The 14,971-nt window shown below is 35.9% G+C and overlaps 2 protein-coding genes across 15 annotated transcripts in view; one reads left to right on the plus strand and one right to left on the minus strand.

Annotated features, from left to right (window-relative positions):
* PPP1R9A (protein phosphatase 1 regulatory subunit 9A) overlaps window positions 1-14,971 on the minus strand; it is a 235,822-nt gene that overhangs the window by 205,058 nt on the left and 15,793 nt on the right. The gene's annotated exons all lie outside the window — the stretch shown is intronic.
* LOC307108647 (U6 snRNA-associated Sm-like protein LSm3) lies at window positions 1,246-12,465 on the plus strand. Its single transcript, XM_079786800.1, has one exon. It carries the CDS (start codon window positions 2,316-2,318, stop codon window positions 2,622-2,624), a length of 309 nt encoding a protein of 102 aa, XP_079642926.1. The 5' UTR covers window positions 1,246-2,315; the 3' UTR covers window positions 2,625-12,465.

Consider the following 14,971-nt stretch of genomic DNA (forward strand, 5'->3'; position numbering starts at 1 on the left):
ACCTTCATTTCACAGATGAGGAAACTGGGTCTCACAGAGATCAATAAACTTAACCTGTGTAAACGACTCTAGTATACCACAGAGAAGGTGCATTCAAACATCTGACTCCAAAATCTGTATGTATCCTTTTCACTCCAACACAAAGCTGATTACATAAAAGTTCTCATCCCCTGATTTCTAATTAGGAGAATTATCTCAAGAGACTTGTAAAACATTTCATTCTGTAAGAAACCACATCTGTGAAACTGGGTCACGCCAAGCTTCTGAAACTTAAGTTGCAAAGAAGAGGAGCTACTCTAGATGTTGATGGCTATGGACATCAGGAGATCTATGTTGTCACGATCCAAATGCACTGGGGAAAAAATACTGGAGTGTTAAAGAAGTCTCTGAGATACAGGCCAAGACTTTAAAATGGAAAAGTTGGATAATGAGTTTCAAGTTTCAAGTTCAGTTCAAATGTATTTTTAATGACTATGTGCGCAGTGCTAGGATACAATAAATGAATCACAACCTGTATCCCCTAAGAACATCCAATGAAAGAGACAGCCTCACACTTCCAATAAAACATGGCTTGGTACTGTGATAGAGGGATGCCCTGGGAGCTTTGGGTGCTTAGAAGAGAGAGATGCAACCCAGTTTACATGAAAAGACTCTGAATAGGAATCTATCCCACAACACACATGCATGCACAAAATATATCAAAATGTTATCTGCAGCATTTCTTGAAACCACAAACAATTTTGGAAATAATTGAATATTTATCAATAGAAGAAAGGTAAATAATAAATTATAACATCTATACTAAGGAGCTATTAAAAATTATGATACAGAGACATGGAATGACTATAACAGTTTTCAATACTATTAATTGAAAAAAGGAAGACTAATGAAGACCAAAAAAACCCACAAAAAACATGGTCCTATTTTTACTTTTATATATGTAAATGTGTTTCGATAATTCTAAGTGTGTGTGTGTGTGTGTGTGTGTGTTAAGGAGTCTGAGAACTAGAGAAATAACTTTTTCAAAGTCAAAGAAGCAATTAATGATCATGGGCTGGTCATTTATTAATCTGAATATATTACAGAATTAATGTTTTACCATTTGGTAATAGTTCTCAGTAATTCTACATGAAACACAGAGTTTATTCTTGTATTATTATTTATTAATTATTGTATTATTTCCATATGAACAATTGTAAACCTACTTTTGCCCACCCTGTATTTATTGTTTCTTTCTCCCTGTACTTAATAGAAATTTTTATTAATATCTTGATTTAAGCAACTTTATTATTTCTGGGTAAAGTACTTTCAAAAGATTTTCTCATATGATGTTTGCTCAGGTTTCTCTGTTTAAACTTCAACAATAAATGGATCCTCCACAAATAAGACGGCTCTATTCAAATCCACAGAATAAAGAAGGCCATGCAAGGAATGAGACAGAAAATAGTAGGATGAAAACAGAGAAGCTCTTTTCCTGGGCCTCTAGTTATCAAAGAACAAACAATGCTACTGGCCTAAGTTTGATTTGGTGTTAAAATCGTTTCCAGGCCAAAAAAACCTAAATAATTTGTTTAACATGTAGAATTCAGGAAAACTGACTTTAGGAGCTAGAACAGATCCTATAAAGATCATATAATAGGACTCTTACTTTACAGAAGAGGAAATTGAGGCCCTTTATAAAAGAATCACTAATAGCTAATGATTACCGATAGAGGAATATAGCCAGGGAAGTCTAAAAGAATCCTCACTCCAAGGCCAATGCCTTCTCTGGTACCCACAAAGCAACACTTAGACCTAGTGATTGAAGAAAACTAATTTAGGCTTAATTATCCAAACAGGCTATCTCTAAGGGGTGAGAATACTATTCAAATCTCCTTTTCCAAATATAAATATAGCCTAAAATATTTACTTCACTCTTACCAATTAAACAGTAAGAAAACATATTTTTTAAAATTCCTTGGATTTTGTTGCATATGGTTATCAAGAGACAGAAAATATAGCATGCTATAATCCAGGCTGATTCATATTAAAAGAAAATTTAAAATGCAGAATCTCTGGTTTCTAAAATGTAATAGCAAAAATGGACTACTTATTCAATCAACAAGCATAACTGAAAATTGAAACTATTTTATTATAGCAGTACTTTCATTAATTGACATCACTTTATCATAACCCAAGATTCATTTTAAAATTTCATTTTTCTGGCATAATCAGTGAGGGCAGAAGGGAGAAGGTAATAAGAGTAACTGAACTTTTGAAATGTAATCTAAAGGGAAAATTTCAGTTTTAAAAACTGTACAACAGGGGTTTGAAACATGGCGGACGACGTGGACCAGCAACAAACTACCAACACTGTGGAAGAGCCCCTGGATCTTATCAGGCTCAGCCTGGATGAGCGAATTTATGTGAAAATGAGAAATGACAGAGAGCTTCGAGGTAGATTACATGCTTATGATCAACATTTAAATATGATATTGGGAGATGTGGAAGAAACTGTGACTACTATAGAAATTGATGAAGAAACATACGAAGAGATATATAAATCAACAAAACGGAATATTCCAATGCTTTTTGTCCGGGGAGATGGTGTTGTCCTAGTTTCCCCTCCATTGAGAGTTGGTTGAAACAAAGAATATATCCTGTGTGGAAATTAGGAGACTTTATATGATTGCGTCTTTAAAAATAGAAGATATTCAAAAGAGAAACCTGCGTAAATTTTGATATTAATAAATGACCAAGGATTCTTCTGCTCCTGAAATGAGTTTATTTGCACATAACTCACAAATTCTTAAGCTAAATGGCATTTTTATTTTTCTCCAACCCTTCCAATAAATGTGTTCACTAAATGCAGCCCTCTTTTTTAGGCATTAATTTGCTCCATTGTTTTTTCCAGACAATTTCTGATTTTTTTAATTTAAATTAAATTTGATGTTTTCTTTTTTTAAAAAAACAAACAAACTGTACAACAATTTTTCCCAAAGTGTGCTCCATTAGTCAAGGAATGCCAAATAACATCATGGAATGCTAAATGAAAACGAATAAGGCAGGAAGAGAATATTTTTTGAAATGTACCAGTGTGGTCTCCTTGAGCCAGGAGAAGGCTAACTGTCCTGTGATTCTCTAAGAAGGGCTATGGTAAAACGTTTCCCAAACATATTTAACCACAAAATCACTTTTTCACAGTACTTCTTAAACAACTAATATCCAGTAAAACACATCTTTGGAACATGCCACCATATCTTGTCATTTGACTCTAGACCAAGCATGTCAAACTCCAAGGCTAACACAGGCCAAATAAACAAGGTTTAAGTTTATGTGGGACGCAAAAAACAAAAGCTTCAATTTTCATAGAAACGTAGATTTATTTCGATAGAGACATGCTGAATACAAAGGACTGAAATAAATGAGTAATTGTTAATATAAACTAATAGAACATTTTAATCAAAATTAATATTTTTACTTGAACATTAACTTACCAGACACTGAATAACTGCACAAATTAATAAGCGTAACACAAATGAACCTATTTTTCTTGTTCTCTGAAAGTGAAATATGTCCTGTTGCACACACCAAGCAAGTCAGTCCAAGACTAATGACGTGGCAATCGGCTGCTAGAATATTCGCTGTTGGTATTAGCGGAGAGAAATGATGCGCCTGCGCGTAAGGCGCTAAGGGAAATGAATGCAACACAATTATAGTAATCAGGAATTAGCGAACGTTGTGTAGTTCATTATTAATCATTATGTATAACAGGATATTGTAAAATTAAATTATGAAATTTTTATTAAAACATTTCTTACATGCCATTATATTGTCTGGGCCACAAAAATATTTGTTGTGGGCCGCGAGTTTGACATGCTCGCTCTAGACTGTACAAAACCCTTGCTCATTGGTGCTCGAAGAAGGACTACGGAAAGGAATAATGTTTAGGTAGTAGAACAGCCCCTAGCATCCTTTCTGTCCTTGGCAGAGAGAAAAGAACTGAAGGTGACCAATTCCAGGCAGTGAAAATTACCTCTCCATAGATAATGTATGAAAACACAAGGTACACAATTTATGAGCATACACTCTATATGATAAGTATGACAATCATATATCTTAAAGCTCAACCTCTGCCTCTATTATCCTCATACTTTAGTAAATAATATTCTGTTAGAATTCTTGCTAATCAAAACATTATATTCAATACTCCAGAAGCATGTACTTTAAAAGGATAATCTACAAAACAAGGTAAAAGGGCTAAAAGAAAAGACAAAGGTTCAGATAATAGACTAAACAGGTACTGTGAATTGCTGACTATATTTGCTTTGAAGTATTTTCTTAACTCTGCAATGAATCTGTTCTGAATTCAAAGGCCAGATCTTTGTGACAAAAAATACTAATTTATAAACACAAGGGTAATATTTGGATGCTAAAACTCAGGATGAATCTTAGCAGTTAAGGTTGAGCTCTCAAATTCATACCACATGTTAGGGATTTTGAAAGGTCACATTAGAGGAGATTAAACAAAGGACAATATGTTCAAAGCAAGTGTTTGATGTCTAAATTGTAAAGGGTGTGCTGTTGCAACTCAATTATACTCCCTGAGCTGTCAGGGAGTCTGATACAGGAAAAACACATTAACTGATCGATGGTCCAATGCTATACTCTGGATGTAAAAAGTACATCCTGTAAAGGCCAAAATGTTGCCCAAACAGAACACTACTTTCAAATGACTCCTGGGCCATCTCCTAATTACCCTGATCTTGTGGGTTTAACACTCTGCTTCAGGTTCCCTGTTTATTAAATACAAACTATTTCACAGAAGTTTTTAAAGACTAGTCAATAAAATAGCATTAACAAAGGAAAACTTAAAATGTTAGTTTTATTTGTTTTAAATCGAGAATTTGAAATGTATTTGACCATGCTATACAATGGTAACCAGTTCTAAACTCAGTTAAAAGTATTTGCAGGAAAACTATTTTTCCAAATGGAGTAAAACTATAGAAAGAACACAGCGTATCATGAAGGGCCTACTCAGAAGACTGAGTATTACAACAGGCTCTGGGGCCAGACCACCTTGGCCACATGCTGGGTCCAGCCATACATAAACTGTGGGCTCCATGTTCAAGTGCTCTCTCTAGAATTCTGCTGCTGTAAAGTGACTGGCTATCCTAAGGACTAAATGAATTAACACAAATGAAACCCTTTAAGTAGTGCCTAGTAGGGTAAATTTTAGCTATTTTTATTATCATCAAGTTTTGTGGCTCCTGAGGTTAAAAATGCTGCTTGTCCTTAGGCGTTAGGAGCAAGTAAACTGAATGAACCTCCTTTTCATTCTGGTCTGAAGGATGCTTAAGATCACATGGGAAACACAAGCAGAGTAACCAATCTGCTCATTCACAGTCTCTGCATCTGGACTCTTCTTTGCTTTATCCTGATTCTCTATTTATTTTTGTTTTTATTGTGTGTTTTTATGTAAATCATTTGAAATCCTCCATGAAATGCCTTGTGCAAAATTTCAAAAAGAAAAACCAACACTTCTAAAACTGAGTTTTCCCATTGAGAAACAAATATGGTTATGTAGGCAAAATAAAATGAAATGGAAAACAGCAAGAAATGTTAGTAGAAAGGGAACTTATGAAAAAGAGTATAAAGGGAAAACCCGAAAAGTGAGAACAAGAAATTTGATTAAGTTGATGGCAAAAGGGGGAATTCTATAAGATGTTTATGGGTGAAAGTGGCAGCCTTAAACTGGCAATTTTGTTACAAAATTGTACATATCAACTTAACTAGGGAATCTGAACCTTATGGAAATAATAAACAAATTACAACCGAAATAAAACCCAATTTAAATTTCTGTTGTTGAAACAGGTAAGTTTTTTTAACTAAAAAAAAAAAAATGTTTTTATCATATCAACTCCAACCATATGATGTTTGTGTATAACAAGCTACAAAAGACAAAGACAGCAGATTCAAGGGCTCCATCCAATTACTTTCTCACAGGGCAAGAAATTAAACCACATAAAAAGAAAAACATTGAAAACAAATGAGGGGGGGAATAAAAGTTATACATAAAGTAATCATGATATAAAAAATCTCAGAAATATATTTCATAGTATTTTAAATGAAAAAGAAAATCCAAAAACAAATAAGAAATTGAAACACCACTTCTGTATAACTCCAGACTTCTACAAGGGTAATAGTAAGAAGTTGCTTGAAATTCATAAAGCACCTCCCTCCACTGGCAAAAGGAGTTAAGCATGTCATTTAAATAAATAACATCTCAAATATCAGCTCCCCTCCCATAAGAAATGTCATATATTTGCTGGGATAATGGCAAGGGAAGAACAAATCCCTTCATGAGCAATATCACAAACCTATTTTAAAAAAAAAACAAATTGTCAAAGTTATTCCGAATTAACTAAGAAATGAGATGGTTGGCAACCATCCAAAATGCTATATTGTAGGAAACGCCAATACCCATCATCAGGGCCACCTATACAATGACCTGGTTCTTCAGATAGATAAAAATGTGGGTGTTTTTTTTTTTTAATTTCAGATAGAAAAAAAAAGTTATTTATTTCTCCAATTTTTCTCTTAAATCAGTTTATATGAGATTCATATAGTTCCTGTATGAAACCAAACCACTTATTGTCATGGACTTATAATTCATAGGCTTCGTTAGCCTAATTAATGCCTAAGAGCTCTGAAAATCAGGACTAAGCTCATATAACTAAATTATGGGTAGATGGCTGTAAAGGTGCATTCATTCACAATTAATTAATGAGCACTTAATTGGTGCCACAGGCCGTGGGGACATAAAAATTACAAAGTCGTAGAGCTTCCTTTCCCCAAAGGAGCTCACTGTCATGTAGATTACTTGGATGAAGCAGAATAACAAAAGGATCTTTAAAAGAGAAGTTTATTTGAGGAATTAAACAAAGAAAAAAGGACTCCTGGACACCAAAGACAGTGTGGTGATTGCCAAAGGGAAGGACGGTGTGGGGAGGTAGAAGAAGTTGTAAAAGGGGGAGATGAATGGTGATGGAAGGAGACTTGACGTGGGGTGGTGAACACACAATACAATATACAGATGATACACTGTAAAACTGTTTACCTGAAACCTGTATAATTTATTAACCAATATCACCTCAATAAATTAAGCTTTTTCTTAAATAAATGAAAAAGAGAATACAAAATATCACCAAAAAAATTTTTATATTGAAAAAAATAAAAGTTTGTGAGGTGGAATGCAAATGAATTTCCTGAAGACTGCAGCAGCTAGGATGAGCAGGCACTCAAATCTCACTTGATTGCTGATCCACTGGGAATGCACAGCCTACCTATACTCAAGAACCTACAGAGGCTATTTTTTTACCTCCAAAATCAAAGCTGTTTCTTGTTATTTTATTATTGTGAAGTGTTCAAGTGGTTAGAAAACTTCCTTCTATTATGAAGAAATTCTAGGTGGTTACAGAATAGAGACAAAGTGATTAAACTAAAATTTACTCAGGCGACTACCTGGGGACTGTGAGCATCCTAATCTCACTGTACCTCACTGCTTTGCCCTATGATGCCACTCTTCAGCTCACAGAGTTCTACAGGCTGGAGATCTGACCACACTGACTTTCAAATATATGCACACAGCATTAACCACACTGAAACTGTCTCCAATATAGTTGAGAAAAGGGAGGAGAATGACTCCCACTTCAATTCTATTATGATCTCTCTGCCTATCTAAATTCAGTGATTACTTAAGAAGCATTTTGATACTTCACATGCTACACTGGCATTTATTCAAATAGTTCCGAATATTTTAACTTCAACTTGTATTTCTGACTTTTCAGAGAGGAAATTTGTCTCTTAATTGCCATGTAAATGCACATTTCCAGTGGAATTATGGCAAACTATGTTCCCAGAGGATTTCTTTCAGCTTTGTAGTTTGATAATGTAACTGTTCTTAATAAGTAGAACACTGAAATTTTCCTAAATGACAGCAGGACACTATATATGCTATATACATACATGTGCACAGTGATGTGGGTCTACATATACAGCCAAAGGCAAAATGTGAATGTTATAGTCAAAGTCAATTCTTTCCTGACTTTTAATCACATAGGCGCATATTTTATCACACTGTGCTGTTCTATAGATGTGTACTACACTCCCGACCATCTGTTTCACAGTTATGTGATTACCAGTCACGCAGGAAATCAGACAGTAGAGTGAATCAAAACCCTATCACCCTTCCTGACAAACAAAGCATAGGCCCAGGTAGACTGGAATCCCCGTCTCCATCTTAGTAAATGAAGAGCAGTATAAAAAAAGATGAATCATAATTATTATAGACAGAGTAGGTGGTTAATTTAATTCACGAGCTGTCACAATGAGTTCCACCATCCCCTTTTCTTCTCAAACACTCCTACTTAGAATTCCAAGGTCAAATGCTGTGAATACATATTCTCTCAATTTTAACATAGGCCCAAATTTAAATAACTTCCAGAATTAGTTTCTCTGAAACTTGGCTTCAGTTCTAATAAATTAGCAAACACTAAACTCACACTTCAAAGCAATGTTCACAAAAGGAAGGGGTCTAACTATTCATGTAGCAAATTAAGAATTATATAATAAAGGCTCAAAATTTTATTTCTACAGGAGACTTCTAGATATGAAGATCATCTAATCCAGCACCTTCATTTTAGGGAATTCAAGTAGGGCGTTGGTAGCAAGTCAATCTTTTTGACACAACTTACAAAATCAGAAAGCAAAATATAATAGCACAAAATCCAAAGCATCTTTCAGCTAGAAAATACAAATTTGTTTTAAAATAATAACCATCATAAGTCATTCTGTCTAAAGAGGGCCAATACCATTTTCTCTCCACCCCTGAGACAGAAAGGCTCAGGCACAAGCATTTGCCAGCTTATCTTATAAACAGCAAATAAAACTAAACTTATCTTTAAAACTGGCTAATGCCCAGGCCAACACCTACCTCAAGTGAAGTAAGTGCCAAAAGCAGGTCAGTGTAGACTCAGCAGCAAAAATTCACTGGAGAAGAAATAGCCATGGAAACAGCCACTCCCAGCCAAATACTTTCAGAGGCACACATTCTTACACATAGAGTGGTATTTTAAGAAGCCACAGTCAGTCTAATTCATGCAGAAAAATACCCTAAAAGGAATGTTAGCATTATTATTGTGTTGGTTAGTATACGTAATATTTGCATAAACATTCGTTGTATGTTCTCTTCGTTTATTTTCATGACTAATTTTAGTATTTTTTATAAGGTGGCATCTATTTCCAGGAATGAAATCTCACTGTATGACATTCAGCCAATAGGAAAAAGATTTTAATTTACAATGACCTGCCAAACGGCTATTGCTTGAAATCAATTGGGTCATAAATAAGAAGTAACCAGAATACCATCTGAAGCCCCCAGTGCCTTCAGAAAAGAGAACAGGCACAGTATCCTACTGTTGAGGACGTATTTTTCCAAAGTAAATTAAGATAGAAAGGCATCCTGTTGCGGTCAACTGCTGATTTAGAGTAATATTCATGTATGTTACTTTGTTTAGAATCATTACAGATCCATCATATCAGAGTGCAAAATACAGCTGAAAAAAATCTTCAACGGAAAAAAAGAAAAACTTCTAGCTGACCATGCAAAGTAATTCTACAGAAAGTACCAGCAATCTGCACAGCTGACTGTAGTGGGCAGACCCATTAGCCATCCAGTCTTAAACTGGAAGGCTCTGACAGCTAAGCACAGCACTGGTTCTTTGAGGCCCTGAACTGATTCCAAATCTGCCAGTTTACTAGTAAGAGTTCTTTACTTTTTCTACCAACGTACCGGCAGCAAGGTCTTTCATTAAACCTTTGTACTTATTAAATCTTTCTTTCAAACTTTCTCCAAAGCAATATTTCTCAAAGTCTGTTCCTCCAAAATGTAGGCCTGCACTACCATGCTGTCTCCAAATACTCTCACCAGGTCTTAATCCCTTAGTCCAGTCTTTTCTCTTCTCACAGTACCCAAATGGCACTGAAACCTGGATCCAACTATCAGATCCACAGCCTTCGCTCCAAGGACCCCATTCGTTCACCCATCCTATTTTGCAAATATTGGACCAAAGACTACAAACTCCCTCTTTGTATCTGGCTAATTCCTTCACTATCTCTCATTTGCTGAGGTATATACCAGTTATAAAATAAGCACCAGAAAAGGTCCTTTGCAGGGAAGGAGAAATACATAGATGAGAAGAAACAGTTGCATATAATTTTTGCACTGAAATGTTAATTTTATAAAAATCAGCACCTCTCATCATCTTCTGCCTAACCCATCTTGCCCCAGTTTTCCATTTGCCCGTCTTGATACCCATTCTTACATTCATCAGGCATATCCCTCCCTATTCACCTGGACTCCTGCATCCCCACCCCACCCCCCTATCCACACCTGCCCTTCAATCCATCTTCCACTCTCTATCAGAGTGGTCTTTCTCATACATAAATCCAACCATGACTTTCATTCAATATCCCTTCCAATGACTGATAAGTTTCAAAACAGTCTGCAAAGGAACCTTCCTGATCTGTCTGTGCCTTACCATGTCCCAACAATATTAAACTACTTTTAAAAAAATATTTTTGTATTAATTTAGAGACAGAGGAAGAGAGAGGAATAGAGAGAAACATCGATGAGAGAGAAACATCTATCAGCTGCCTCCTGCACGCCCCCCACTGGGAATCAAGCCTGCAACCAGGGTATGTGCCCTGACCTGGAGTCTAACCCGTGACCTCTTGGTTCATGGGTCAATGCTAAACCACTGAGCCACACCAAAAGATCTGCAAAAGATTCCAGATTTTTCTCCCTTCTGTCCCTTCCTGCTACCTTACACACCTGCCCCTTTCTCTGCAAACACTAAACCTTCAAAGCTCAGCTAGAGCTTTATTTCCTTCCAGAAGCTTCCCCTAACTTGCCTCCAGAACCCATGTGCCTTGCCTTCTGCACTCACAGTGTCCTGTGCACACCTCTATCACAGTGTTTCTCTCACTACATTATAACTGTTGACCTATGTGTCCATCCGTCCCACTGGAACAGCTCTTTGAGAGAGGATTGTTCTGCTAAGTAATTTAGGTATCATAGTGCCTAGTCTAAAACAGACACTCTTTACAAGAAGATGTGATCTTAGTAAATGCGATTTAGACTAAGAATTTGTCAGCTAATTGAGAGAGGCAGTTAAAATCTGGATTCATAAAAACTGATATATATTTTATTATGTGTATATTAATATAAGACACCTAAAGGTACATTCATTCAGCAATCATCGGGCCATTAACGATAGGAATTATCTTTCTTGCACTGGCCATGATGGCCAGTATGGCCTTCTTAAAGTGGAGCAAAAACTTAAAATACTCACAAAATAATCTTCTTAGCTATTTGTTCAAACAGTGTTATTCACTCATATCACCCTCACTTAATTCAACAGCAAGATTTTTAAGTGACCTCTTTATCAGATCTTTACAAAAATTCAATTTACATATTTATAGAAAGGGTATTTCTTCTCATAATCATATTTCACCAATTTACATAATATTCAATTAAATACATACTTAGATAAGAAAGATGAGCAAAAACAGGTTTATAAGAAATAAATAACCAACCCATAGAAAGCCTACAACTCAACTTGGCAGGATGAGTAGTGAGGGCATAAGAACAGTCTGCAAACCTGAATCATTCAGATGGGCATCAGTCAGTACGTCTTTTCCGGCAAAAGGAAAACATCAGTTAATCCAGTAAGTTGGTTAAATAGAAGTTGGTTGAAAGCTTCTAAGATAAATGTTACTGAAAGACTGAGAAAATGAAAGAGAACCAATGGATTTCCTCCAACCTTCCATAACCACCAATATACGGGAGGGAGGCACTACAGCAAAATGATAAGGTCATCTGGTCCTTCAAGTTCTTCAGTGACTCCCCAGACTTTGCATTTAATTTCCAACCCCTTAGAATACAATCCCTCCTTGAAATACTACCTGCCTACATTCTCACACCACACACACACACACACACACACACACACACACACACACACACCTCCTGTTCCTCCAGCTGTTCTGATTTATTTGTAGGTACCTCAAACAGGGACATGCTTTTCCTTCAACTTAGCATGTCCCACACATCTACCTCATTCTTATTCATCTTTAAAGATTCAAGTACCACCTCTCTGAGGAAGCCCTCCCTGATGATGCCCTTTCTCCTACTGAAGGTAGACATTCCTACTCAGGAGCACCTCTGTTATAGGTAGGTGACCATGTGTACTGGCTGCCCTGGGTCAGTCCTAGGTTATGCCTATTGTCCCAACAGAAGTATTAACAGCATTTCTTTCAATCTCCAAAAGTGTCCCAGTTCGGCAATAAACTACATGGTCACCCTAACACTGAGTGCTACAAAGACAACGAGGCAACAGTCTATACTCTTATTTAATTAGTAAATAAATAAATAAATAAATAAACAAACAGACTCAGACTAGCTAACTTCTCAAATATGTATAATTATTATTTACCCCTCTTTTCTTCTGAAACGAGTCAGTTTGGACAATAAATTTTATATGGTCACCTTCTGCATATACCTATATCATAGCACTTATCACACTATCTTATAAACGTTTTCTTCTCTGCCTGTCTCCTTCACAAGACTATAAATTTCTTGAGGAGCAAGGGCTTGTCATATTTATATTAATATCTACACAGCAGACAGAGCCCAAAGCTTAACACATAATAAGTATATTTAATAATGTTTGTTGACTACTATCAATTCAGAAGACAATGCCTCTCTAAGTGACTGTAGCAAACCAGTTATTTATAAACACCCAAATAATAAGTGATTTATCAGCCTTGACTACTGCCCATGTAGTAATTACAAAATGTTATAATCATATTAATCTCAAAACAAAAAATATCAGCGGTAACAACATAACATTTAACATTCAAATAACACAATGGACTTTCATATTATCATACGTTCTCCCCAACATCACTAGCACTAAATGGAGTTTTTTTATTTTTATGAAACACTTTTTTTTTTGCAGGTCTCTAGAAATGTATATAAACTCATGAAAAGTTATTGTGTTTTTATTTAAAAAGAAAACAGCTTAGCAATTTTCTTCCTTAAAGTGCCATTAAAAGCTATTTCTGCCAGGGGAAAATGATATACATTATGTATATAAACAAATTTACATGAACAAGCAAAACCACTTCATATTTCAGCCTAATAACAACTGTCAGACATCTTCCAGTTAATGTAATTCATGGAGGAAACATACAAACCAAAAATATGATTTCAAGACCTTGGATTATTTGTTTCCATGAAGTTTATTACTAACTTGTGAGTCACTGAGAAAAACGAACGCAGAAATTATCCAAAAAGGTAATTCCTTTCTAATGGCTCACAAGAACAACAAAAACACATTTTAATAAACAGGTGAGGAAATAAAAGGTGATAAAAGACTAAATGGTAAGAAATAATTTAATTGCCTTCTTTAACTTTTCATGTAAGAATACAGATAGACTCATAGATTCAAGCTACCAAAGTTGTAGCAAATTACTGCAATTTCAAATAAGGAGCATTACTTTCCATCTTTTATATGGAGACTCAATTTTTATATTCTGTTGCAACTAATTACAAGCTTGGGCAATCACTCAGAGCAGAAATAAAGTTAAGGCAAAATGAATACTTTCCCCCTTCTCCCCTCACAGCCATATCTCATGCAACCATACTTTAATGACTGCTTTTGGTTACTTATAAACTGTCACTACAGGGCAATAGATGGAGATTCCCCAAATGAGAGAGAGCACAACAGCTTCAGCAAACCAGAGCAGGAGCCGAAAAAGATGACAATCTGTAATAGAATCACTCCATTTTCATTTATAACTGCTAACTTGAAGGATTTTACCTATAAATAAATTATACAATCATTATACATGTACAAATATTATCTCCATCATCCCACTTTGAACCTTCCTGTGGGAGTAGGAAATAGGAAGGTTGAAGGAGTATGGGGGATGGACATTAAAGGTTACTAACACTAATTGTATGCCTACTATGTGCCAGGCAACATGACAGAACTAGAGACACAGCATAAAACAGACAAAGTCCCTGCCTGTAAAGTTTAAACATGTTTTCTTAAGAAGATCATGTGTCAGTAGGATCTGCATCTAGGTCTGATATTCCAAACCATGTGATCTACTACCTGCTACTACTACTTACTGCCCCAAGAGCGAGAACCCCTTTAGCAGGTGTTCTAACAACTCCTCCACGAAGATATGTGGGGAAAATGTAGGTTTTTCATTCCCTGAAACATCTTCAGGGGGGTACAACCAAATAGGAATCCCAGACTGTGGTGGTTAATTTTGTGTGAACTTCACTGAGCCATGGGATCCAGACACTTGGCCAAACATTATTCTGGATGCTTCTATGAGATTATTTTTTTAAATGAGATTCACATTTAAATTGGTTAACTTTGAGTGAAGCAGATTGCCCTCCATAATGTGAGTGGGCCTCATCCAATCAGTAGAAGGCCTAAATAGCACAAAGGACTGACTTCCCCTGAGCAAGAAGGAACTCTCAAGTAGATAGCCTTCAGACTTGAACCCAGAGTGTCTAACCTGCATTCTGCCCTGGGTCTTCTGCTTGACACCTTTTGGACTTGAACTGCAACCTCGGCTCTTCCCTGGGTCTCTAGCTTAACAGCACAGCCTCCATAACTAATTCCTTAAATCTCTCTCTTCATACACACACACACACACACACACACACACACACATACACACACACTCACACACACACACACTCACACACACACACACACTTTTGGTTCTGCTTCTCTGGAGAACCCTAATATATTATCTAAACATTAAATAGAACCTTAATATATTACCTAAACATTAAAATTATTTCATATCAATATTTAGAGTTTATATTTCCACCACCCTCCAGCGA

This window comes from Cnephaeus nilssonii (genome assembly GCF_951640355.1).
Source record: "Cnephaeus nilssonii genome assembly, chromosome: 12".
In the NCBI taxonomy this organism is placed as follows: Eukaryota; Metazoa; Chordata; class Mammalia; order Chiroptera; family Vespertilionidae; genus Cnephaeus; species Cnephaeus nilssonii.